The sequence below is a fragment of the Oenanthe melanoleuca genome, chromosome 14 (assembly GCF_029582105.1).
Source record: "Oenanthe melanoleuca isolate GR-GAL-2019-014 chromosome 14, OMel1.0, whole genome shotgun sequence".
NCBI classification, from domain to species: Eukaryota; Metazoa; Chordata; class Aves; order Passeriformes; family Muscicapidae; genus Oenanthe; species Oenanthe melanoleuca.
The window spans coordinates 12,404,888-12,431,279 of NC_079348.1; the positions used below are offsets into that span (position 1 = coordinate 12,404,888).

General features: G+C 42.1%; 1 protein-coding gene across 10 annotated transcripts in view; it reads right to left on the reverse strand.

Annotated features, from left to right (window-relative positions):
* RBFOX1 (RNA binding fox-1 homolog 1) overlaps positions 1-26,392 on the reverse strand; it is a 1,071,989-nt gene that overhangs the window by 596,920 nt on the left and 448,677 nt on the right. For all 10 annotated transcript variants that reach the window (XM_056503454.1, XM_056503462.1, XM_056503455.1 and 7 more), the window contains one exon: positions 23,118-23,180. In XM_056503454.1, the coding sequence (XP_056359429.1) occupies positions 23,118-23,180 (63 nt within the window). The remainder of the gene's footprint in view (positions 1-23,117; positions 23,181-26,392) is intronic.

The window sequence follows — 26,392 nt, forward strand, 5'->3', positions numbered from 1 at the left end:
GAGGCACTACAATAAAATCATGGATCTCAGCTGTAGTTTTAATATATAGAAATGAAAACTTGGGGTTTTATTTTACCCTCACAGGATGTATAATTTAGAAGTCATTTAGAGTTTGGGATTTTCTAATGGACGTAAATTTACAAAGTCCACAGAAAATTTAATATCTCTTCAGTGAGCCTTGCAAAGATTTTTTGAAGTTTCCTTTTTCTTGACCATCTAAAATACTCTTTTCTACTTTGTTTTAATATTATTTCCAAAAGCAATTGATTTAGTGTGTGGCTATATCTTTGTCTGAATATATATGAATAAAATTTAACTATTCTTATTCAAGAAACCAGACAGAAAAAAGTTGTTCATTTATATCATCCATCCAGCCTTCCCATTCCCTTCTGGCATTCTTGACTTATTCCCTTGCCTATTCTGCATGGGTTTTTTGCAACACACATAAATAATAAATATAAAAATACTTAGGGACAAATGGGGTTTGGCCATGCCATGTACACACTGGCATGGGGCATTGAAAAAGTCAGCAGTTGATCTCTGTACCTTGTATTCTTTGTGTGCAGAAGAACAAATTGCAGCTGCAGTGATGGCAAGAACAAAACAACCTCAGCATCTCCTTGGGGCAGAGGTTTCTTCCTTCCCTCTGCAAACACCACAGCAAACAGTGTTCAACAAATGCCAGCCCAGAGCCCTCAAGTGCAGACCAAGGCTCAGACCTGAAGAGTTTCACATGCACTGTCCTGGAATAATTCTCTTTCACAGAGCATCTGTAGATTGATCTGGCCTGCAAAAATCCTGTGCTGTGCCTTGAACAAATAATGAGGTTTTCTCTGGTATCACAGCCCCTGAACTCCTTCCCTCCCCAGCTCTCCTGATGTCCCCTCCCCTGGAGGGCAGGGCATTAGTATTCACTGGCTGTGTCTTTGGCAAGGTTTAATCTCCCAGCAATTACCAATAGCAGAGTTTCATTAAATGTACAGTATGATAAATACTGCAGGGGTGTCACAGGTGTTTGTGGCTCAGTTTTCATCCAGGTGCCTCCTGCCTGTGTCCCTGCAAGGGCAGCTCCAGAGCCAGCACCAGGGACAGAGGGACACTGGGACAGACAGACAGACTGCTGGGACATGCTCTGGGACCTGCCAGAGCTCCTGATCCAACTGAGGGGCTTTAGCACAGGTTGGAACCCTAAATTCCCACTGATTTCAAATGCAAGCCTGCTAAAGCAGCTGAAGAACATGTGCAATCTGGATGGAAAACTGACTGCACATTGTGTCATTTGTTACAGCTGTGGATGCTGCAGGCTCTAGGAGGAACATTTGGCTCTAGTCACCACCCTGATGGGGAAAAACTGCTGCAGACCAGTGCTGGAAATGCAAGAGAGAACAGCCAGAGCAGAGCTCCACAGAAATACACTGCTGCCTCTCACTTGTCAGAAATTATGCCAAGGGGTTCACATCCCACACTGCAGTATTTACAGTTGGTTTTAATTATCCATTTCATAATTGGGCTCGTTTCAGCAGGTGCTTTAAATCTGGGGCTGGCTAAGTCATAATTTGCTCCATCTCAAACCTTTCCCACCACATGAAATCACAGTAAAAAGGCACGGGTCCTCCTTGTAGCTGCTGTAAAAGGTGAGACACTCCAGGAGAAATCCTTGCCAACACCAACTAATTTTCCAGGGCTTGAAGAAGACAGTTGAGCTATTAGATGCACATTCTGCAGCAAGAGCAGGCAGCACACTCCTGAGATGTTTCTGAGCATGCCACCCTGTGCAAAGGAGGATTTTCAGGGCTGCTCCCTGCTGGGTGACCTAACAGCTCAGACACCAATTTCCCCAGCAGTGGGAGCACAGACACTGCATTCCTCTGCTCTTTGTTTGAATTCACCACTTCTGGTGGCCAGGAGTAGCATCCAGCATGACAAATAATTTAATGAACTACTAATTCAGAGTTGACCTTCACTGAAAGTACTGTTTAATTACCCAGTGTTTCTGAAGTCAGGCAGAAGAATGTTAAAGCATTTCTGAACAGGTGCAGGAGGCACACGTTAATTTTGATAGCAAAGGTCAGAACACAGGTATTTCTGCACTTTTTCCTGGCATCTCTCCTGTCAGAGGATTACTTAGTTATGTTTAGGAAGACAAGGAGGAAAAAAAATATTTCATGTTCTTTCAGCTTAGCAAAGTCTTGTCTCCTATCTCCTTTTTCCCTTTTTATTTTTAAAGACTCAATGATGAAAGAGAAAAATACATTATCTTGCAAACTGAAGTGGTAAGATTAGATTAGTGCCTACATAGCTAAGAAATACTTGTAGCATGTGTTTTCATACTGGTGTGTAAAAAAACTTCAAAGCAGAATAAAGACATATTTTCATATAAACCTGAAAAAAGCCCCACAACAAAAACACTCCACTCGTTGAGGAGGAAAAAGCACTCAGCAAATTAACCCGTGCTTGACAATCAGCACTGTAAAAATTCTTTGTCTGAAAGCAAGATCAATTTCTCCTTCAGTCTGTGGACATGAGATATGAACCAATAACTTTGCAGAGAAATAAAGATTTCTTGCCCTTTCTAGCTTTATCTTATCATACTCCAGAAGTGGGCTTCATGTTAGAGACCACCTTTTTTAAAAAAAAAAATCTTATTGCCTGAGGAAGTGTGAAAACAGCCTCAAGAAGAAATCAGCTCTAACAATATCGAGCTTATTCTCTCCCTCTCTTTTTGTTTCATCTTTCAGGCTTTGATGCCTTTCTCACAAGGAGCATCAAAAGTTGCCAACCCTAGTGAGAACATGAAGAATGTACCAGAAACAACTCCTTACCACCATGTTTTCCTAAGGTTCCAAATTGCATCTCTTCCTTCAAATGTCACTTCATTTGTACAGAAGGCAGGCAATGGGAGGTGGGGATCACATTTCCAAGCTTAATAAAAGTGCTGCAACTGTAAAATTCATTTTCTGGTTAAAAAATGTAGTTGGGGATTTATGCTCAAGACCAGTGAGGTTGGTAGTTGCAGGGGAATTTGGGCTTGTTAGGGCTGCTGGAGCTGGCTTTGCTAAGTTTGTTTCTTAAGGTTTTTAAAAAGCAGAAATTACCAAGGAAGTGCCAACACTTTATGGAGCATCCTTTAAGAACAGACTGAGCACCCCTGTAATCACTGCTCCAAGAATAAATAAAATCAAAGGGGTTTTTCCCTTTTCTTCTATCCCAAATAGCACACACCAACTTTTATTATCTGCAGCCTACATTCAGAGCAGTATTACCCAGGGAATGCTAAAATAGCTCATCTGTCCCTCAGCTTTACACTGGAGTCTGGTTCCACATATCAACATCCCATCCTCAGTGACAGAACAGTTCCTCCTTAAAAGTGAAGTGCTAATTTTTTACACAAGAGGAAAAAAAAAATCACTAAAAACCAGTAAAGAGCATTAGTGTGGTCCTAGAGGGTATCAGCTAGATAAGGTGTGTTAAACTCATTGAAAATCACTTTGTATTCTTTAACTGCCTGTCCCTACCACACTGAGTAAATGCAGCTAGATGCCAGGCTAGAGGGAAATTTCATGCCTTGTTGTCTCAGAAAGCTTCTGGCACCTGTACAAACACTGATGCCAGAGAAACAGACCACTTGTCTCATGAAGTGTCTCAAAGAAAGCTTTCCCTGTTGCTGGCCTGGGCACGGGAATCCTTCTGGCACTCTGCTTTTGGAACCTTGGCTAACATGCACTGGCTGCTGGAAACAGACTGTTGATTTTAAAAGCAAACTTAAGTTGATATCAGCGTTGCCAATCAATTTTCTAGTCCATGACTGGCTGTGTAAAATCAAGATTTCAAGGTCATTTTTTTTTTTTTTTTAAAGCAGGAAAAAAGGAGGAGTGGGGGGGAGGATGCAGCAGCTCTTTCCTGACTTTCCTAATGCTATGTGGGACCCCAGGGCAGGGTTTTGGAAAAAAGGAGTTACCCAGGAGCAGGGCTGCCCTCCCCAGTGCTGGTCACAGTGGTCCCACAGTTGCCCAGTTCAGCACAGCAGGGCCAGCTGATGCAAACAAAACCAATTCCACAAAACCCAATTCATTTCCAGCCAACAGTAAAAACAATATTATTTGTATATTCTTGCCCATTCCAGGATTTTATCACCAAGAAAATTATTTAAGCTCCTATAGAACATACTGGGAGATTCTGGATGCTTTAGATCAGTGAAGAATATTTTTGTTGAAGCTGTGATGTTACTGCTCTGAAACAACCAAAGGCTCGATAATTTCAAAGATCCTTTTGAGGGTTTGATTTTTTGTTTGTTTTTGGTGTGCAGGCATTCAGCTATTAGCAGGAACATCATTTTGATTCAAGTCATCCTTAGGTCATGGCAATTAATAAGCACATTCTGTTCTACAAGACTAAAATTGCCAAAAAATCCCCATATTTCAATAAATCAGATGACTATAAATCATGTTTTACTGAAACAAACATGAGATAATGGGAAAAATAATTGACCACACTCTTTCCAAAGCAGGCCTAGATTATTAGTGGTTATGTTAAATATAGAAATTCACATCCAAGCCACTAATGCATGCTTAAAATGCATCAATAATTGAGTAATTCTTAAGTTCAACCTGGGAAATCACCTTTTACAGATAATGTATAGCACAGCACTGTTAGACCATAAGCCACCAAGTGTGAAAAAGATGGAAATATGGCCAAGGCTGCCTTTTGTGCACATCAGCATAAGTCAGCATGTTTCAGAGCTGACACTGGCCAGGCAGCTCCGAGGGTTCCTGCAGCACTGCAGCCTCTGTTTGCAGAGCTCTGACCTCCCCTTTGGAGGGTGTGATCCTGCAGAAACTGGTGCCATCAGCACTATGGAAATGCTCCACCCTGGCACAGAACCCAGCCATTCCTGCAATCCAGGAGCAGGCAGTGCTTTGTGACCCCTGAATTTGCACTGGGTAACTCTGGGCTAAAGGAAAATGTGAGGAGGAAAAGCACTCTGTGTGTCTCACACATAGAGGCACTAATAGCTCACTCCCACCATGGTGCCTGGGCTCCCATAGTTTTATCATTAAAGATTTTGGTCAGTCAACTGTGGTGGTAATTATCACATAAATTAACTGAGAGACTGAAAGATCAGAACCTAAGACCAAAAAAAAAAAAAAATAGACAGGAAAAAAAAAATCTCATCTCCAGCAACAAAGTACAGGACTTCATTTTCCAGTAATATTTTCAAACCTAACACCAACGATGACCCAAGTTTTTTTTCTGGAATATTGCTTAGGTTACAGAAAGAAAGTCTATTAGTGAGTGCATTTACCCCCTGGTATCCAGCTTTTATCTGCTGACCTGTCAGAGTAAAACAATTTTGAAGATGTATTTTCAGATACAGGTGATTAGCACAGCAAGGAAAGCAGCAGAGTGAAAATTCTTTTTCAGAGAAGTGTTACTGCCAAGGAGTGTAGATGGAAAGAAGGAAAAGCAAAGAACAAATCAGTTTGGATACACTGGGCTACAGTGATCACATTGTTTTGGGTTGTGGGGATTTTTTGTTTGCAGTTGGTTGGGTTCTTTTAGATAAGGTTATTCTGTTTTAAAGTAGTTCATATCCTGCTCAGTTCTGCATGGGAATGTTATCTTTTCAATACCTTCAGCTGACAATGCAAATTTCTAAGAGAATCCTAAACCTCATCTTTAGACAAGTGTATAAATAAGGGCACCTTGAGATTTCACTACTCCATCCCATCGCTCCAAGACAGGTTCAAATTTTATTTCTGCTGTCCTTGATAAAGTAGGGCTAATTTATTTTTTTACTTTTTTAAGATCTCCAGCAGAGAAAACCTCTCCCTGGCACTAAATGATGTTTGCTATTAGGAGGTTTGTCATGCATTTGTTGTCTGGTTTAGGATATTTTCTGTTCATTTAAATGCCAAGTCCATCCTTCACACAAGGAAAAGAAAAATTCCCTAACTGTTGTGCCACAGATGTTATCTACAAGTATCAACACATAGGAGCCTGAAATGCTTGGAGATCACACTGGGCAGTTGCTGATATAAATGAAAGGGCATGACTCTTAGCTAATTTAATTATGTCAATCACTGCTCCCTGTAAAGTGATATTCTCTCCTCTCCTTTTCTCTTCTTGCATCTCTGCTGCAGTGTTTAATGATGCTGCAGGAAGAAGTTACACGAGCCTCTAACACTGGCACTGTTGCATAATTAACCCTGGGGCTGCTGAGGATGGACAGGACCCTGGGGACACCTAGAACTGCCCAGGACAGTGTCCAGCCAGCTGGGGCACAGCCCCAAGAGGCCAGAACTTGCCCAGAGAGCTCAGCCAGCCTCCCAGTGGGGAATGTGTCCTGAGCAGAGGGAACCCCCAGTGCCAGTCTGTGCCCCTTGCTCTGTGCCCCAGTGCCAGCCTGTGCCCCTTGCTCTGTGCCCCAGTGCCCAGCCTGTGCCCCAGTGCCAGTCTGTGCCCCTTGCTCTGTGCCCCTGTGCCCAGTCTGTGCCCCAGTGCCAGCCTGTGCCCCTTGCTCTGTGCCCCTGTGCCCCTTGCTCTGTGCCCAGGCACTGCTGAAAGCTGCTGGCACCCTGTCCCAGCCACTCAGGCACTCGGGGCAGGATCCCCCTGAGCTCCTGCTCTCCAGGTCAGCAGTGCCACACCACCCTGGCACTGGGGAGGCCAGTCTGGCCCCAGAGCCCCAGGGCTGAGCAGGCAGAAGAACCCAGTCAATGTGCCACAACACTCCTCCAGCAGCTCCACTCAGCTTCTCTGCCACCAAGGCACTCTGCTGGCTCTTTTCACATGCTAACAGACAGCTCTGCTTTTACTTCCTCACTAATACCACTGATTTCTTTTCACTGCATTTGTGGTCCCTCCTTGAGTCCACCATCCTCAGCTGCATTTTGCTATAGTTTTACAGACTCCATCCCACACTGGCAGGGCTGGCACAGGGTGCCCAGAGCAGCTGTGGCTGCCCTGGATCCCTGGCAGTGCCCAAGGCCAGGCTGGACACTGGGGTTGGAGTTATCTGGGACAGAGGAAGGTGTCCCTGCCCATGGCTGGGGTGGGACCTCTTAGTCTCTCCCAACCCAAACACTCCATGATTCCATAATTTCTATAAATCCTGATTCTAGTAACACAACCAGAGTTCATTTAAAGCATGTTCTTCCCTGCAAGTGGCTGCTTCCTCAGCACCCTCCCTGAAGCACTGGACAGGCACAGAGGGAGCTCTGCAACCACTGAAAGGTTTGGGATCTGTTGGGGGGCCCCTTTTCTGTTTTTACATGCAAGCCTCCATTCTGCTGCTGAATTTAAGGGTTAATAAACAACAAAACACAGGTTTGGAAGTCATAGAATGAAAATAATTTGTCACTGTCCCTATATATCATCACAGAATGATGATACTTGGAGATGTCATATTGCAGAATTCGGTTGTAACAAGAAAACTGACTAATTGCTAATCCTGCTGCTCCTCTTCCAGGCAATGGAATTCTTAAATATCTTCCAAATGACAAAAACAAATACCACATTTTTCTTTTTGGTTATGCTTCCTTCATGCCCACAGCACCACAGAGATATTCCCTGACAGAAACACTGGGTGAGCCAAGGATATTAGGCAGGATGTGAAATAAACCCAAGACATTTGGGAAAACTTGGCAGGCCAAAAAAAAAAAAAAAACAAAAACATAAAACCCTACATGTAAATCTGACCTCCAAAACTTTTAAAAGCAGCAGCAGTCAAAGAGCTGAGATTGGCAAATGAATCCAAGCTTGAATCTAACTTCCCATTATCAATTAGCAGCTTTTCCAAGGTTGCTTTCTGTTCTGTCAGTCTCCTGCCCAACAGCCCTGTGCCAGACTGGGAGGTGGGAGAAGTCAGGGAGAGAGATTTTTCTCTTCTACACACAGCAAATAACAGGTAGAATAACATGCAGAGGTTACAATGCTTGTTTCTCAGGCTGCTGCAATGATATCATGTCATTAACTGAACAAAGAAAAACATGAAATTAAAAAAAAAAAAAAAACAAAAAAAAAAAAAACCAGAAAAACCTGGAAAGGAAAATTCTGTCTCAAGACACATTTATTTATTACAAGCTTAGTCCAGTGCCTTGCAGATGAGTTTGTTGCAGGCTCCCTTCACATGAACAACATCATTAACAACCAGGACCAGGGATAATCAAGAAAATGGTATCACAGAAAGTACTGAAATCCCCAGGGAAAATCAGTGTCTTTGGATGGATGGAGGCTCTTTCTGGAATGTGTCTGATGACATCCCACACCCCCCATGCAGGAGAAGTGTGAGTGACTCCCAAGAGACTGAATCTTCAGACTGTAGATCTGCCAGAATAACCCCTCCAAGAACCAGGATTTCCTGAGGACTTGCACAAATCTCCATGTGCTGCCCATTTATTCCCTACTGGCTCCAATCAGTATGACTCAAATAAAAATATTTTTTGTACTAAAGGATAGAGGAATCACTTTGAATATGAAAATGTGTTTTATAGGCTCATTGTGTACAGGGCATTTGCACACTGAGACTCTTGAGTAGCACTTTAGAGAGAGTTCTCAGACAGCTGATGTACTTTACTCTGGAGTACTTCTACCATTGGTTTGATATATTTGTTTATGCATTTTATAAAAACTCTTAGTTCAATAAATGCTGCAAGATCAAATAGCATGCTTTTGAATTATGCAAAATTCTATTATACATATTGTAAATAAACTCCATGAAACATTCATCAACTTCAGAATGGTTTCATAAGGACACTGTGCAGTGCTTTCTCTTTGGTGGATTTTGAGCATTACAATTTTGTTGTGGGTTAAACTTTTCTAGAAAGGAAACTACTTTGGGATCAAGACACATGCAAGTCTTTCAACTGAAATACCATTTAATTTACCTTTATGCCAAAGCATGAGCAAAGTAAAGCCACTGAAATGAGAAATGAAGTGCAAATCACCACATCATAAACACCTCAGTGTGTTTAGCACTATTGAATTGTTAACACTAGACCTGAGAAAGTTCTGATATCATTGGCATTTTAATTCTTTGATGTCACTGCAACAGAAACTCTCTCCTGGCTCAACAACTGATGCTGTGCCCTCATTAAAAACAAACAAAATCTGTTTGTCTGTGAGCACCTGTTGGCAGCCAAAGGTGGAGAGCACAGGGCTCTTCTGCTCGAAACACATTTAGCACTTTGCATATAAAAATGTTTTTCTGGGACTTTATAAATGAATTTCAGAAAGAGTAGAAAATTCAGTTTAAAAAATCCTTAGGTAAAAACCCAAGAAGGATGGAAAAGTCAATGTACTCACACCAGTAAGAATTGTGCTCTAAGTACAATACAGGATGGATTCCAATGGGTGGTAAACACTCACAGGGGATGATTTTGAGCTGAGAATTAACTTGAGAGTTATGTCACTGAGGAGAAACCTTCAGACAAACTGCAGGAAGCTTTGCTTCTGTTTGGGGCTTTGTTTGTCTCTTTTTGAACACTCAGAGCAAAGGACTCCCCTTCACCCCTGCTCAGAGGATCTTCCAGTCTGCAAACACTTAAAATAGAACCAGGATGAAATTGCATAAAATCTTGCAGATATCAAAAGTCACACAGATATCAAAATCCACAGCGAAATAGAAACTGGGAAGTCACAGGCACTAAAAGAAAATTTAAAATTTCCTCTTCTGCTATGCAAGCCAGGCTTCCTGCTATCAGAAAAAACTCCTTTCACTAGTTTTACATTGATATAAAGAAAAAAACCTCAACAACCCAAAACAATAAATCACTGTTTTTTCCTTATTTTAACAGCTAATGAGAGAAAAATGATGCATGAAGTCAGATTCATGCATACAACTATGAGGAGATGCCTGTAACCCTTGTTTTCTTCTGACAGACAGACTTTATTACAAACACATTTAACCTCAGAAAAAAAGGTTCTAAATAATCACTTCTACATTATTATATTTTCTATATTTATGCAAGTATTTTGGCTATAAAAAGGAAATTATTTTAATCAAGGGATTAATGAGAAAACTTGACATTCAAATTAGCTGTTATTCAACTACAGTTGACAAGCATTTTTCAGGAAGTTAATTTCCTTTCCTTCTCTATTTTTTTTTTATTTTTCTTTCCTTCCCCCACCAGCTCATGAAAGGAAGAGTTATTTTACCTTATGGGCACTGATTTCTAGTGCAGGTTGTTCCACTAAAGGGCAGCAGAGCAGCCAAATCCCAGTTTGCTGGTGCTGCTGAGCCCAGCCAGCCCATCTGTGGCTAATTTCAGCACTCACAGATGCACCAATAACCACTGGCAAAGCTGAGCTAGCCCAGGCTCAGAGTTCACTTCAGACAGATGTTCTGGCTAAGCTGGAGAGGTTAAAATTTAAAAAAAAACTAAAATCCAATTAAAAATATCACCATTATCCTCTGGGGGAGCAGAGCTCTGCCCTCCAATGTACTTGGAACAGTGAGAAATTGCAGCCTGAGTGTTTTCCTCCAGTAAATCCTTGCATTTCTCCAGTTCCCCTCCCTGCTCCTGTGAGTCACTCCCTTGCTATCCCACCTCACTTATTTCTTTGGTTAGCTGCTTGCTAACTGCAGCTTATTTGCACTTAAAATAGTCATTATCTTCCAGCACATCTAAATAATTAGGCTAATGACAGCAGGTTTATTTCTGTTGATTCAATAATGCATCACAGATAATATCACCATCCCAAGTCTGCTCATTTAGGAGTCATTAATAAGGCCTTCCACCAAATGGCAGAGTTGGCTGGCATGCTGCATTCAAACAGAATAATGAGGTTGCAGTTAGCTTTGTTTCATTTGCTCCTGAATTCTTATGTAAATGGCTTTTTCCTCCAGTGTTTCTCCATCATATAAACACCCAAATTTACTCCAAAAATGAATTAGAAACTGCCTTCTCTGTGTTCAGCTGGATTTTGGAAGGCTGGAAAAAAAAGCAGCAAATAAATTATGTGGCCTTACCACACTCTCATATCACTGATCTATATTATTGATCATATTATTAAATTAATTATATCTACAAAACAGTGTCAGCCCAGTCCAGGTCACAACTGCTCTGGGCAGCAGAAGACACCAAGGGCTGATTAAGGCTGGAGATTAAAAAGAAAAGCCCATCCCCACAGATACCAAACTGACCACCCCTTGACATTTGACTGAGAAAACACTTAAATTATGAGATCATTAAAAATATACATTCAAATAACTGGAAGATTTGTCTGACTATAATGTATTTTAATGGTTTTTCCAGTCTTGGGTTTATAACTGAAGAACTAAAATTATCCTTACAGGCTGCAGGACCACAGAAGGGGATCTACAAAACACACCAGGTTTGTTCCTTGGGGCACATGAACTGCCAGCAACAAGAAACACACTTGGTTAGAAAGCATTTCCCTTCCCACCACACTGCCTGGGAAAGCAGCTGGCTTGCAGCATCACTGGTACTTGCTTACTGCAAAATATGGATTAAAAAAAGAAAAGAAAAAAAAAATAAAAAAGGAAAAAGAAAGGAAGATTGTGTTGCTAAGTGTCAAAGCTGAGTGAAGCTGCATCCCACATTACAGGACCCTGAGATGAGGTTTACCTGAAAGACACTGATTTTCTCCCTAAACAGATCAATAACACATTTTGGAACCTAAAATAGTGGGATCTGATTCAATTCAATAGAAAATGGCTTTCAAGAAAACTATGGCTACTTTAAGGATTTAAATAGTGTTCTTTCATCATCATTCAACAAATACATTTTAAAAGCCACTGGATATCACAAATGCTGATTCCTGTCTTTAAATTTCCCATTATGTATTTATAGATACCCAATTTCTGTACACAAAAATAACATAACCAACAACATAACACACCAGGCTCATAAATACATTTCTAATGCCAGAAATTTCTAATTTCTAATGTTTTAACTGGATTGCATCAGTTACAATCCTCTGTCCAACAACAGCCACCCTCAGATGTTTATAAAAGAATACAAGCCCACAGGAACCTGCAAAGGGGGACATCCTGCATTTTGCTGTAAGAAATACCTTGCACTAATTTAGACAATTACTCTTCATTGCATTTGTTTTTTTGCATCTATCCAGTGGAAAAGCTGTTGAATAGCACAGAAAGAGCCATGCTTTCCATGAGCCATTGAGTCCATGATCCCTGCCTTATGAGTCAGATCATTAAACCATCAATATTCCAATCAATATCAATAATCATTTCAACCTATGCTTTCCTCCCATTTCACTCATCTGTCAATCCTTTCCCAAGGGGAAGGGCTGTACCATGTATTCCATGAATTTAATGAATTCCATGTATTCCCTGCACAGCAGCTCCTCCATCTTCCACCTTCCCCTGAACCACACCTCTGAGACACAGGACAACCAAAATTTGTGTGCAGCAGCATGTGTAACACCATTCCCACTCCAGCAGACACAGGCCTGTGTTTTCTGTGTTGAATGCCTCCTCTCAAAGTTGCTAAATATTCAATTTGCTTTTTCTGACAGCTGTCAAGTATCAAACTAATGCTGCTGAGAACTCCATCTGATGGTTCCAAAAAAAAAACACTTCTGAGCAATAATAGTCATGCACGCCTTCATCAAGGAAAGATTTCCATCTATTATGAAATTCTCAAAGTGAATTCTTGAATAACTGTGCCATCAAGTGGGTTTTGCCTTCCAGTCCAACTTTTTTGCAGTTGTTCCATTGATGCTGCAGTCCAAGGAGTCAATCCACCCCCCTTGAGAACAAATCTTTGTATGAAAACCTTCCCAGCTCTGCTGCAGAGAGCATTAGTCCTTGGAATTCTGGAATTTATTATTTTCAGGTTAGAATATTCTCAGGTGGCCTTTCCATACATTTTAGGGCTTTTATTCTTTCCATTCTGCACTATAGCAATGAAAGAATTATGTTGTTTTTCTCAGAGCCCATAAAGGAAGGGACAAAACCTCCCCCTGGAATGCAGCATGAATCCAGGCAGGACTTCACTCCCAGGTCTGGGAGAAGCAGGAGAAACACCCCACAAGAGGGAGAGGTGGGATGGAACAGAAGGAAGAGGAAGAGCAGTGTGCCTGGGACTGATGAAATCTCCAGAGGGTGCAGACAAAACAGTGCTTGGGATAATTTCCCAGCTTTGAACAATAAAAAAAGGCTCCCAAGGAACCAGAGGCAGTGCTTGGATCCCAGCAAGGAGGGGGCTGTTTACAAGGATCTGCATCTGGGACCAGTGTTCTGAAAGAAATAACTTACTGGCATCTGGAGACAGAGCCACAGTCAATTTAAATATGGGCCATTTTCTTTAAGAATATGAATCATGAAAAAGATGTCTCCTGTTATATCAAAGTGTCTTTCAGGGAAAACTAGATGATGATACAAGTACCCCTAAACCTACAGAGGATCAGTGTATTTCATTTAACTGCACATCAGTTGGTACAAAATGTTTTTAGCATTTCAACAAGTGAACTTTAGAGTTGCTTTAAAAGTGGTCTCTGAAGAATTTTACTGCTCTGTCCCTCTGGTACCCAGCAAAGCTGAAGAAAAACCCAACTCTAATGTTATTCATCAAGTTGTGCCAATGTAGGTTTCCTGTAGTTAAACATCAAGTCAAAATGAGTAATTTTTATCCATATTTTTATCAAACACAGTGTGTGCTGTTCTGAGCATACCTGTAGCTTGTAAACCTGTATCCTCCTGGCCACACTCCTTAAATAAACATCCCTGAGCCAGTAATAGGAACTTGTATTGAGCTGCCATAAAATCACTTGTGTACTATCTGCTTTCATTAGTTTTAGTGGTTTTATTGTCTTATTAGCTCTCATCATTGTTTGATTTCTCTGGGTGAGTGTTATTTGAAGCCCAATGAATCAGGTATTCAGAATTTCTGCCTTGAATGACAAAGACAGCTCCATGAAGCTGATTCTGCCCTGATCCATCCAGCTCCTTTTGTCAGATTATTCAACTGTTTTAGCAGAACTGATCCTCTCAAAGTGTGATCAGGGGAGCAGACCCAGTCCCAGAGATGGGACTTCAACTCATCATTTCCCCTCTTCCTTCAGGTTGAATCCTCTGCAGATCTTGCTATTTGCATGAGGTTTTTGAGTAATTCTATTTCACATTTTTGCTGCTAGGTTCCATCCATGGTGCTCCAGCCTCCTGCATGCTTTTCTTTACAGCTCCCTGTTGTTCTACCAGTGACCAAGGTGCAAAAAAAAAACTTGTCAGGCAAAACGAGACCTATTGCCTGCAGGAACAGGCTTGGAACCAGAAAACACAAATATTTGGAAACCATAACTCCTGCTGAAATTTTCTTTGGGGTTTCAAGGAATCTGAGTGGCAAAGCAATTGATTTGTTCTTCAATACCCTAACCTGGCTTACACAAAAGATAGAAAACCATCTTAAATTATTTTGTCTTTGCAACTTCTATTACTTGTAGGCTGTGTGGATCTAAAAATCAATAGCACACAACATCTTGGTCTTGATAAAAACATAATTTGTGGAGGATTTCAGATCAATTCTTTTTCTCAGTGTAGGCCCTATATATATATATATATATATATATTTTATAACTCTGTCATTTAGCTGTGCAAACTATCCTTCAAGATAAGGGGAAAAAAACACCATTAAAACTCTCAAACTACCAAAACCACCCTGCCAGTGCTTCTCTTCTCATTTCTAGGTGTGCTTATGAAACAGTTCCTCTGGGGTGCAGATGAGGAAAGCAGAAACTTCACAGTGAAGAAAGCCAGGAGTTTTATAGGGTTAATTTTCATCACAGGAGCCCATGTGGGGCTGTATTTTGAATTTGTGACTAAAGCAGTGCTGATAAAGGTGTTGTTGCTATTGTCAGGCTATGGCTGAGCAGTGCTAGCACAGCTTATTTGGCCTGATTAGTGTTCAGTGGGTTTTGATTAGTCAAAGATAAACTGTTCTTAATTCATTAAGAGATGTAGACATATTTCAGAAGTGTAAAAGAAAAAGGGTTAACTGCTTGGTGAGAAATCCCAAATTGCTAAACCCCAGTGGTAAATTCTAGAATGCTCCACAGTCAGAAGCAGTTCTGGGAGGTACATCTCTGTATCTGATATTAAACAGTCCTGAAGGAAAAGCAAATGCTGCCAAATACAAGCTCCTGTTGTTTCACCTATTTAAATTTCTTAAACGACAAGGCATGAGGATAAACTTTTCATTTTACATCAACAGATCTTTTTACTCCCCAGAGCTCTCCTTCCTCCCTGGAGATTCATTTTCCAACTGCCACCACAAATTCAAAATTTAAAGACCTAGCAGTAATATGATTTCTAACATCTTACATCTTCCAGGAGCAGTAAAAATTCCCACAGAGGATGTTGTTTATTGGTTACACAGGAATTTCACTACAACACAGGCTTGTGAACTCAGTAACTAACTTCAAATGTAATGTGGGACGAAAAGGAAATGAAATTTTCTCCACCTCTAAGTTCTTGCAAACCAAATCCAATGCTCCTGTTCCCTGCCCCACTGGAACAGGACCAGGCTGTGCCCAGGGATGCTCAGCAGGACTCAGGGCACAGAGAGCCATCTGTGGTGGCATTAGATGGGCTCTGAGTGCTCTGTGTGCAGGGACAGTGATTCCCCCTGCCCTCACCTTGACCTGAGTGACCACAGCTTTACCTGAGTGACCACAGCTTTACCTGAGTGACCACAGCTTTATCCTGAGTGACCACAGCTTTACCTGAGTGACCACACCTTTACCTGAGTGACCCCAGCTTTATCCTGAGTGACCCCAGCTTTACCTGAGTGACCACACCTTTACCTGAGTGACCCCAGCTTTATCCTGAGTGACCACACCTTTATCTTGAGTGACCACACCTTTATCTTGAGTGACCACACCTTTATCCTGAGTGACCACACCTTTACCCTGAGTGACCCCAGCTTTATCCTGAGTGACCTCACCTTTACCTGAGTGACCACATCTTTACCTGAGTGACCACACCTTTACCTGAGTGACCACACCTTTATCCTGAGTGACCCCAGCTTTACCTGAATGACCACACCTTTACCCTGAGTGACCTCACCTTTACCCTGAGTGACCTCACCTTTACCCTGAGTGACCAAACCTTTACCCTGAGTGACCACACCTTTATCCTGAGTGACCACACCTTTACCTGAGTGACCACAGCTTTATCCTGAATGACCTCACCTTTACCCTGAGTGACCACACCTTTATCCTGACTGACCACACCTTTACCCTGAGTGACCACATCTTTACCTGAGTGACCACACCTTTACCCTGAGTGACCTCACCTTTACCCTGAGTGACCACACCTTTATCCTGAGTGACCAAACCTTTACCTGAGTGACCACAGCTTTACCTGAGTGACCTCACCTTTTCCCAGAGTGACCCCACCTCTCCCTGAGTGCACTGCTGCTGTTCAGGGCTCTCCCTGTCCCTGGCCAGCCCTCCCTGCCCCAGTCACACCCAGCCAGGATGGAGCAGCACTCACTGTGGCAGCAGCAGTGTTCCCTCCAGCAGCACACCCCAAAACTCACAGCAGCCTGGCCACATTTGAAATTTGCTGTACTGAACTGCCTGCCGTGGCTGTACCTCCACTCTGCATAACCAGAAATAGTTTCAGAAGTCTGTAAGATCTTCAAAGAAAAGGGGATCAATTGTATATCTTCATTAAAGGATAGGGACACCCTTGACATGACCCAGATCATCACTAGGAATGTCCCATTTCAATTAGCTTTGCCCTGTGCTGATAGGACTTTGCATATCACACACTTTCCATCCACATTTAATAACTGCGGGATTTTCTTAAGGAAAAATTTCAAATTTTTATGAGACAGGAAGGAGCATGAAATTATAAAATCTTTTTCACTGTTAAATGAAAAATCATTAACAATAAAAGTTGCTGGATTAGAGGCAGGGCAGAGGAAAGATGGCCCAAGAACACAGGCAATGATTTGGGATTTGAGAAACATGAATTCAAATCCTAGCTCTGCTATAGTTCTTCTCCTGGCACATCACTCAGGCTGCTCAATTTTCTGGCTTCTCCTTCTGTAATAAAGAGATAATAGCACATACTAATCTCACAGGAATATTGGGACTTGATATCTCATAAATGCCATGGAGCTGTGGAAATGAACTTGATCAAAACCCCCTTAATGCTGCAATCTGGAGAATATCCAGAGTGCAAACAATTGCCAGTGGAAGTATTTTGGGTGTTTACATGCATGTGGAAACTTTCATAAAGCCTGAATAAGAAAATGTCTGCACTGTGATGTTTATAGGAAATATCTCAGTGGTATCACAAAACAGGCTGCTATGTACAGTAAATTTACATTTTACATTTAACCCCTAAGGTTTTTACTTGCTTAACTCAAAACACCACTTGGAAAGATGAGGAATTTAGAAAGGTCACGGAAGAAGCCACCAGAAAGAAATAGGGACTGAATTCTTAAAAGAGAAGAATGAAAAATTAGGAAACTGTTATGATATTTCTTCATATGTATATTTGTATACAGCTAAGAGAAAATTACAGTGCTAATTTTAGTTACAATTATAATTTGCAATAATCCACAGTGATATTTCAAAAAAACCCCATCATGTTAGGAGCCTGCCTCTTGTTTTCAAGATGTCCTATTCAATTTCAGTGAGCCTTGTGCTCCTGAATCTGCTTTGAGAGAGCAACTTTAGCTGCCCAAATAAATGCAGAAATCATCTGCAGCAGTGATAAAGCACGATCCAAACAGGGACAGTGTTTTCCTTTATTTCTGTAGGAAGATCATGGTTTCAGTGAGAGCAGCAGAGCCACCTGTACATCACAAGCAGACCCCTGGTACTCTGGTCTGCAGCCCTTCCACCATTCAGGAAATGACAAATTACAGCAATGGTTTAACTGTATAAATAAAATATAAATAACTCCTACAACACCTAACTGCTCTTTTGTGCAAGATATTGGTGATTTTACTCATACAAACTTCAGATTAATGAGGCAAGAAAAAAATCCCACAACGTTTTCTTCCCCCATGGGAAATGAAATCTTGCAACATGAGGACTTAAAAAACCCCAAACCCACCAAATTAAACAAAAGTAGTGTATTTACCTCCCTAAACAGGAAAGCACATATCCAGTGAAACATATCTAACTAATGGAAAAGCAATATTGCAAATCATCCACCTAACAATGAATTACCTCACAGCAGCAATAGAAAAAAAAAAAAATAAATTCCAACCCAGGTCAGGCTGAGCTACCCTAGTTAAGCTTTTTCTGAAGCAAAAACATCCATGAGAATATTCTGCTGCTCATCATTAGGAGTGGGTAAATGCCTCGCTGCTCCTGGTCCTTAATGAATTCCTGCAATAACTGTTGAAGATATTTGAAGATATTGCAAAACAACAATGAGTAATATGACAGTGGAGCAGATCCTAACAACTAAACAGTTCCCCATCCTAGCTCAGAAAAGGTAATGGAGCAGAACTCACTGCATCATTTACGTTGTCTAACTACCATTCTTCATCCCTTTTTTATTGTAATTTGCACATATCAGTAATTCAAAGTGCTGCAATTTAAAAAATATTCAACTCTCCAGACTAATACTCTCATTCAGACTGCATCAGAATAGGGAGAGATGAATAAATAAGAATACCATCATTAAATTTTTTCTTCTATATTTATTAGAATAAAGTTATAATATTGGTTTATTTCTAAGAGAATTGTGGTATTTTATAATAGGTCTCTTTCACAATTTTGTGATTTTCATGCCTCTCAGGTAGAAATCTCTAGATCACACTAAACTCTTCAGACTCCTCCATGGCATGTTATAATGTTTTGGAAAATAGATTTATTGTTTTAACAATTTTTAAAGATGTGTTTAATGAGGAGGAAAAGGGACTCATAATGCCCTATAATATTTTCAATAACAGCTATTTGTCCCTTATTCTGTTCTGCATGTTTACAATTCCAAGGAAAACAAAGCTCACTCTAAAATTAGAGAAAAGAGGTTTCACTGCCTTTCTTTCCCTGATTATTACTTTTTTTTCCTTCCTGGAAGAGCCTCTGTGTCAGTGCCAGGCTACAGGAGGAGTGAAGGTAAAACTGGGGAGCAAAAGCCTTTTAGCATAAATACCTTTATATCCAGCAGGGGTTAAAACAGGGATAGCCATGGCACACCTTCCAGAGGATGAAGCTGTCAAATTAACATGAAGCAGCACTTCTGGCTCATCCTTTCTCTGCTACTGTAAAATCTCCCAGTCAAGGAAAGGTGTTACTAATAAACCAAGATCACTTAATTACAGTATGTTTATCAAATTATGGAACAGCTGTTGCTGTGTGCACAACCTGAAGAGTGAGAAAAAACAGGATGGGGAAGATTTGTATAAACTTTCTGCCAAACATTGAAACACTTCCGAATTTATTTTCTTTTTTCAGAGAATTCCAGTGCAATACCAAAGGGAAATGTCTTGTTTGCCAAAGGATGCAGTTTCAGGCAAGGGAGGGGCAGGGGGAGGGCAAAGCACAGCAATTCATCTTTCAGAATAAGCTCGACTCAGAGAAATGCAACACAGCCCAAATGTCCAACCCTCTGAGCTGAGAGCCCTGCCAGCTCCATCCCAGCTCAATCCCAGCTCCATCCCAGATCCATCCCAGCTAAATCCCAGATCAATCCCAGCTCAATCCCAATTCCATCCCAGCTCCATCCCAGCTCCATCCCAGCTCAATCCCAGCTCCATCCCAGCTCCATCCCAGCTCCATCCCAGCTCAATCCCAGATCAATCCCAATTCCATCTCTGCTCCATCCCAGCTCCATCCCAGCTCCATCCCAGCTCCATCCCAGCTCCATCCCAGCTCCATCCCTGCTCCATCCCAGCTCCATCCCAGCTCCATCCCAGCTCCATCCCAGCTCCATCCCAGCTCCATCCCAGCTCCATCCCTGCCCCATCCCAGCTCCATCCCAGCTCCATCCCAGCTCCATCCCAGCTCCATCCCAGTCCATCTCTGCTCAATCCCAGCTCCATCCCAGCTCCATCCCAGCTCCATCCCAGCTCCATCCCAGCTCCATCCCTGCTCAATCCCAGCTCCATCCCAGCTCCATCCCAGCTCCATCCCAGCCCCATCCCAGCTCCATCCCAGCTCCATCCCTGCTCCATCCCAGCTCCATCCCAGCTCCATCCCAGCTCCATCTCTGCTCAATCCCAGCTCCATCCCAGCTCCATCCCAGCTCCATCCCAGCTCCATCCCAGCTCCATCCCTGCTCCATCCCTGCTCCATCCCAGCTCCATCCCAGCTCCATCCCAGCTCCATCCCAGCTCCATCCCAGCTCCATCCCAGCTCCATCCCAGCTCCATCCCAGCTCCATCTCTGCTCAATCCCAGCTCCATCCCAGCTCCATCCCAGCTCCATCCCAGCTCCATCCCAGCTCCATCCCAGCTCAATCCCAGCTCCATCCCAGCTCCATCCCAGCTCCATCCCAGATCCATCCCAGCTCCATCCCAGATCATCTCAGCTCCATCCCAGCTCCCAGCTCCATCCCAGCTCAATCCCAGCTCCATCCCCAGCTCCATCCCAGCTCCATCCCTGTTCCATCCCAGCTCCATCCCTGCCCCATCCCTGCTCCATTCCTGCTCCATCCCAGCTCCATCCCAGCTCCATCCCAGCTCCATCCCAGCTCCATCCCAGCTCAATCCCAGCTCCATCCCAGCTCCATCCCAGCTCCATCCCAGATCAATCCCAGCTCCATCCCAGCTCCATCCCAGCTCATTCACAGGACATCCCAGCTCCATCCCAGATCAATCCCTGCTCCATCCCAGCTCCATCCCAGATCAATCCCAAATCAATCCCAGCTCCATCCCAGCTCCTGTGTTTCAGTTCCAGCTGGGATGCCCCAGCCAGAGCAGGGCTCATGTGCTGCTCCCAGCAGTGCCCTCTGCAGCATTCCCACCTCAGAATCTCAGTTTGTCTCCATGCAATGGGAAAACCTCTCCACATCAGGGGATGAGTGAAGATTCTGCTTATCTGGGTTTTACATCCATTCCTGCTACAAGCCCCCTGCCAGCCACTATTTGTCCTTAGTTTCCCACTGTAGATTTGGAACAATTCTATCTCCTCTGCCTGTCATGTTTATTTTCAGTGGTTTTCTTCTATTGCTTTGTTTACTGGTTTGCTCACTGCAGCTTTGCTGGAGTACTGTAGGCATTACTGCACCATTAATAGAAGGTCAAACACCTAAATCCATAGGTTGTGGAACTGAATTTTAAACTCCAGGATTTCTCTGTAGCTAGGCTGTTAAAACTAGACTTACCTCGACATATTTCTCTATCAAAATGAAACAGGAAAACACTGCAAAGCAACAACAGCTGGAATTGAACTGAAATTCAACCAAAGGGCACAGAATACAAAATTCTATTATTACAAGAGATTTTTGAGAAGGGGAAGATATTTATTTCAACACATACACTCCCAATACCTTAACACCGTGTGCTGGACTGGAGTTTGTGGTTGGGAATGCTTTTCTGCAGGCAGGGAAGGGGGCAGAGCATCCCCAGTGTCCTGGGTGAGGAGGGCACCATCCATCAGAGCAGTGTCCAGGCAACTCTCGGGGCAGGGCTGAGCCTGCTGACACTGGGACCTGGGCTGGGCTCTGGGCACCAGGAAAATCACCCACAAATGATGCACGAGGAGGTTTGGGAGCATTAAACCTTCCCCAGGTTCCAAATGAGCCTTTCCTTTCTTGCTGTAGGTGCCCAAACCTCTGCTTCAGCTTGTTGAGGGGGAAAATAAATATCTTTTTCCTGGAAACTACATTTGTAGCTACTGAGGCACTGTGTTCACAGCCAAATTAATGTTAGCTTCCTCCAAACATGCTGTGATTATCTCAGGGACTGCTGTCTCCCCCGTGCTGGAAACCCCAACCTCCTCCCTGCAATTTTTACCAGAATTTTTCTAACAAAAGCTGTCAATTGCATCAAGTTCTGCTAAGGGCTGTAAGGTTATTCTGTGCTAGAAAATACTGTTTGTGACAGAGGGAAAGCTAAAAGCAACAAGCATGCTGAGCACCAGAGAATTGATTTAAATCTATCCTCAAGATGAACTGGCTTTTTTTTCATCCAGTAAGCCAGGCAGTCTTTTTGAAATAATGAAATCTTATTTCAAAGACATTAAGAGGAAGATTGTGTTCAGTGTAGGAGAATAAATACAAAACTATTCTTTTTTTCTAGCAAGGACTGTGTGTCTAATTTTTTCAGTGACATGAAACTTTGTGTGTTGGGGCAGAACTCAGCTTCCCACATTAATACAGTGCAACAGTAGTCTATTATTTTGTCAATGCCCATGTACAAAGAAGAGTGTACTTATAAATGTATATAAAGCAAAAATATACTCAGCCTAATACAGAACAAGCCATGCTCATTACCTAATACAAAATATCTGAGAACTCGAGTTTATTCTAAGCAATTATTTAAACCTGTTTAAGAAGTATAAAATATACATCTACCACGAATTACACAGTTTTGTCTGATACTTCTGTGTTTACTGCAGTACAGAAAGTTATATCCTGAATAAAAAATGCTTAATCACTCTTGGTTTTATGTATGTGCTACAAGGAAAAACTTTTTTACAGAATAAATTCCAGGTATGAATGAGCAACAAGTGTTTTGGATTTGAAAGCCTCTTCTCAGAAAGGAAGACAAAAAAATTCATCAGCACCAATACCTTTTTCACACATCCCAAAAAATTTTGGAGCTTAATTCATGATATTCCCTATTCTGACTCTACAGAGAGCATTTTCTAGAAGAAAGCATGATGAATTAATTATCCATAGCTGTTCCTAGGGAAAGAAGTGTCTGTGAGCAATCTGTACCCAAAGTAATCAGCCAAAGGTGACACAAACACCACAGTGACCAACCCAAACACCAGAAGGGAAACAGGAGAGAAAATCACTTTAGCCTACAGCGAGATTATTTCCTTAGCATGTCACTGCCCACTGCAGACTAAAACCATCAGACCCTTGTGCTCTATTAGCCTGGTGAGCCCAAAGGATTTCTGCATTAATTGTGACAGCACAGAGAGATGTGGGAAGAAGGGGCAAGACAAAAAACCAAATAAATAAAAATAAATAAAAAATAAAAACAAATGAGACTTACTGAGAGGAGGCTGCACTCATGGAAACAATAGGCACCACTTGCATGGGGCTGCTGTGGAGTTTCCTGGGGAAGGAAAAACACATTGTCATTGGGAATCAGGGATTCAGGGCAGCTCCTGCTTGTGCCCTGCACTCATGGAAGGCTTCAAGAGCCAACAAAAAACACAATTTCTAATGCACTGCTTCTGTCACTGCACTCACTGTTGGGTCAGAAGTGCAGTTTTACTGTAGCACAAAGCCAAACAGCAAAATCTGGTTAGTGATTCACAAGTGTGATTTTATTATTTATCAAACATTCCATGGACAGTAAATATGTTCAGGCAGTTTGCAATGCATTTGAAACCAAAAATCGATGTTTTCATTGCAAATTTGCCTACTAAAACAGGCATTACTAAGCTATAACTGTAAATTTTCCCCAGCACAGGTTTCTGTTTCAATAGGAACACACCACTGTAATTTGCTTTTTGTGTATCCTTTAACCGAAAATTTGCAGCATTTTTGTAAAAGAAAAATTATTGTAAAATGCATAACCAAAAGGAGGGCATTCAGAAATTATTTTACAAGCACATATTTGGGAATTCCAAGAGGGTAACACTCTATTCCATGCCATTCTTTTTTATTAATGAGCAGCTGTGACATTCATTTTACTGAATTATTCACTGAATTTTAGTAGGTGCAGTAAGCTCAGCCATTCTTACCTAACAGATTCTCCCTACGTGCATTTTTCATTTCCACATGCAAATGGCAATATGCACTCTTTGATACAAATACTCCTGAAAACAGAATTGTTGCCCATATTTTGAGTCTCCAAAGATAACACACACCTAGGTCAGAGTATAATAAAATCATTCTGAGTAAATGTAATATACTTTTTATCCACTTCAAGAAAATACCAAACAGTAAACATATTGGGTATTTTTTCACAAAATGTCCTGACCCTTATATGTGGTTTCACTTTAAACAAATATTAAATAAATAGATAGATAGATAGATAGATAGATAGATAGATAGATAGATAGATAGATAAATCCAGTTTTTTTCTAATGCAGCTGAGGGAAAATGGGAACAAGAACCAGCAGCAGAAAGGCACATGCTCTATAAACATGTCAGGCAGCATTGCAATGGTCACACACACTGATAAAAGAACTTCAGAGGCTGGAAAGGTTCAGGACCAGCAAACACCCTTGAATTTGTCTCCTTGGAGCTGGGGCCATCCCCAGGGGAGCATCTCTCAGAGCTCAGAACTGATTCCACACAGATGCTCTCAGCAGCAATGCCAACTGCCCAAACCCTCCCAACAACCAATTTGTGAGCTGAGCACACGAAGTTTCTTTTCATTTATGTGTTGTTGGGTAAAAAGCAAGGGTGGCACACTCAGGAACTCCCTCTGCACAGGGCAGGGCAGCCCCTGGTCCCCACCAGCCAGCTCAGGGCAGCTCCTTGTGCAGGGCACATCCCACAGCCCTGATGGAATTTCACCACTCATTCCACAGCAAGTCACTATTTCCAGGGCTTGGACAGAAATTCTCTGGGCAGAAATTGTCATCTTACCAAGTAGACTGGATTTGTTATCCAGCTACTCAGGCCATGCCTAAACAAGTGAGATTTCAGCCACATTCACATTGTTATATGAATCAATGTTCAGGAGGAAATACTGGAAAATGCCAGTAGCTTTGTGTGAAAAACCTGCTGTAATTCTGATAAAATCCCATTTGCAGGGCTCAGGATAACCTGGTTTGTCTCTGCTTTGGGATCACACCTCATTCTTTACACTGACATGAAATGCCACTGGGAGCTGCCCACACAGCAATCCTGTGCAGAAACACAACATGCACATTTCCAATGCCAAATTCCCTTCTCCACAACTGCCCTCAGGTGTGGCTTAACCCAAAACAGGCAAGTTTTGCCCTCCTGTGACTCAGAAATAAATTCCCAATCAGCAAAGTTTTGCTTGCAGCTGGTATTACAAGAGAACCCTTTGCAGAGTGACCACGGTGCTCCTGCTCTGCTCAGGGACAAGGGAAGCTGCAGCAAGCCCAGCTGAGTGTGCAGGGAGAAGCTTGGCAGAGATGATGATCTATTAAGCCTCACATTAAAATGGAAAAGTGTTTCCAGGTGAAATGTCAGTGCTGAGACAGCCCAGGGGCTCCTCCCTGGGGGCAGCAGCTCAGGCAGCCCAGAGAAGCCAAGGCTGCTCTGCAGGGTCACTGAGAGAGAGCCCCAGGCCACTGAGGATTCATAAAATATCTCCAGACCCAAGCTTCCCCAGAGTATCCCAGACATGTTATTATTTTCCAGTAGAAGTGGCTTCGTTAAGCATTATATTAAAGGGAAAAAAAAAAAAACCCAAAGCAAAAATAAAAATCACTACTAATACATATATACAATTACTAAGTCTGGCTTAACATCTACTGCTGCAGAGCTCTATCAAAAGCCTACGTCTAAATTGATCTAATCTGATATTTTTTAATTCTGTTCTAAAAATGCAATTAAACAATGATATCTGTTGCTGCAAGTTAAAAGCCATTCCCTTTAGATAACAAGAAAATACAACAAGCACTGAGTTCTGCCATCATTAGACTTCTAACCATATTACTTCTATTTTGAGGTTTTTTTTGTTTGGTCTCAGTTTAATTTCCTGTCAGCCTTACAAGAGATTTCTAATGTTTGGGCTGTAGGATATGCTCTGATTAAAAATAATCTTCCCAATTACTGCCTGGCATGACTCTGCTGCCACATGCACTCTGCCACTGGCTCCTGCATTTCTGTCAGCTGTAATTGTGTCTGCAGCTTCTAACTGTAAATGAAAACCCAGGGGGCATATTTGGGTTCCAGTTTCCTTTGCCCAGCCATATCTTTTAATTTGCACTGTCTGTCAAAAGGAGATGTTTGTAGGCACTAAAAGGAAATCCTCAGAACATCAGGTTAAAAAAAGGGAAAAGGAGAAAAAAACGAAATGCAACTGGAATATGATAAACCACATTTGATATTTGTGCCAGGACACTCAACACAGAGCAGCTCACTGCCTTGATTAGCCCTACAAGAGGGGGACTGAAACCATTTACTGAGCATTTCTAGCTGCACTTTATTACCATTAAATTTAATCCTGAATCTTAAGCATCACCTCAGTGTGGCTTTTTTTTAAATTCAATCATTACAATGAATACTTAACAGAACAGCATTTCTTATCACAGTGGAAAAAAATGATTATTTCTAAGGCTCTGGGCCCTGGCCTACACTGTGCCATGAGGTTTCCATCTCCAGCCTGGCTGAACC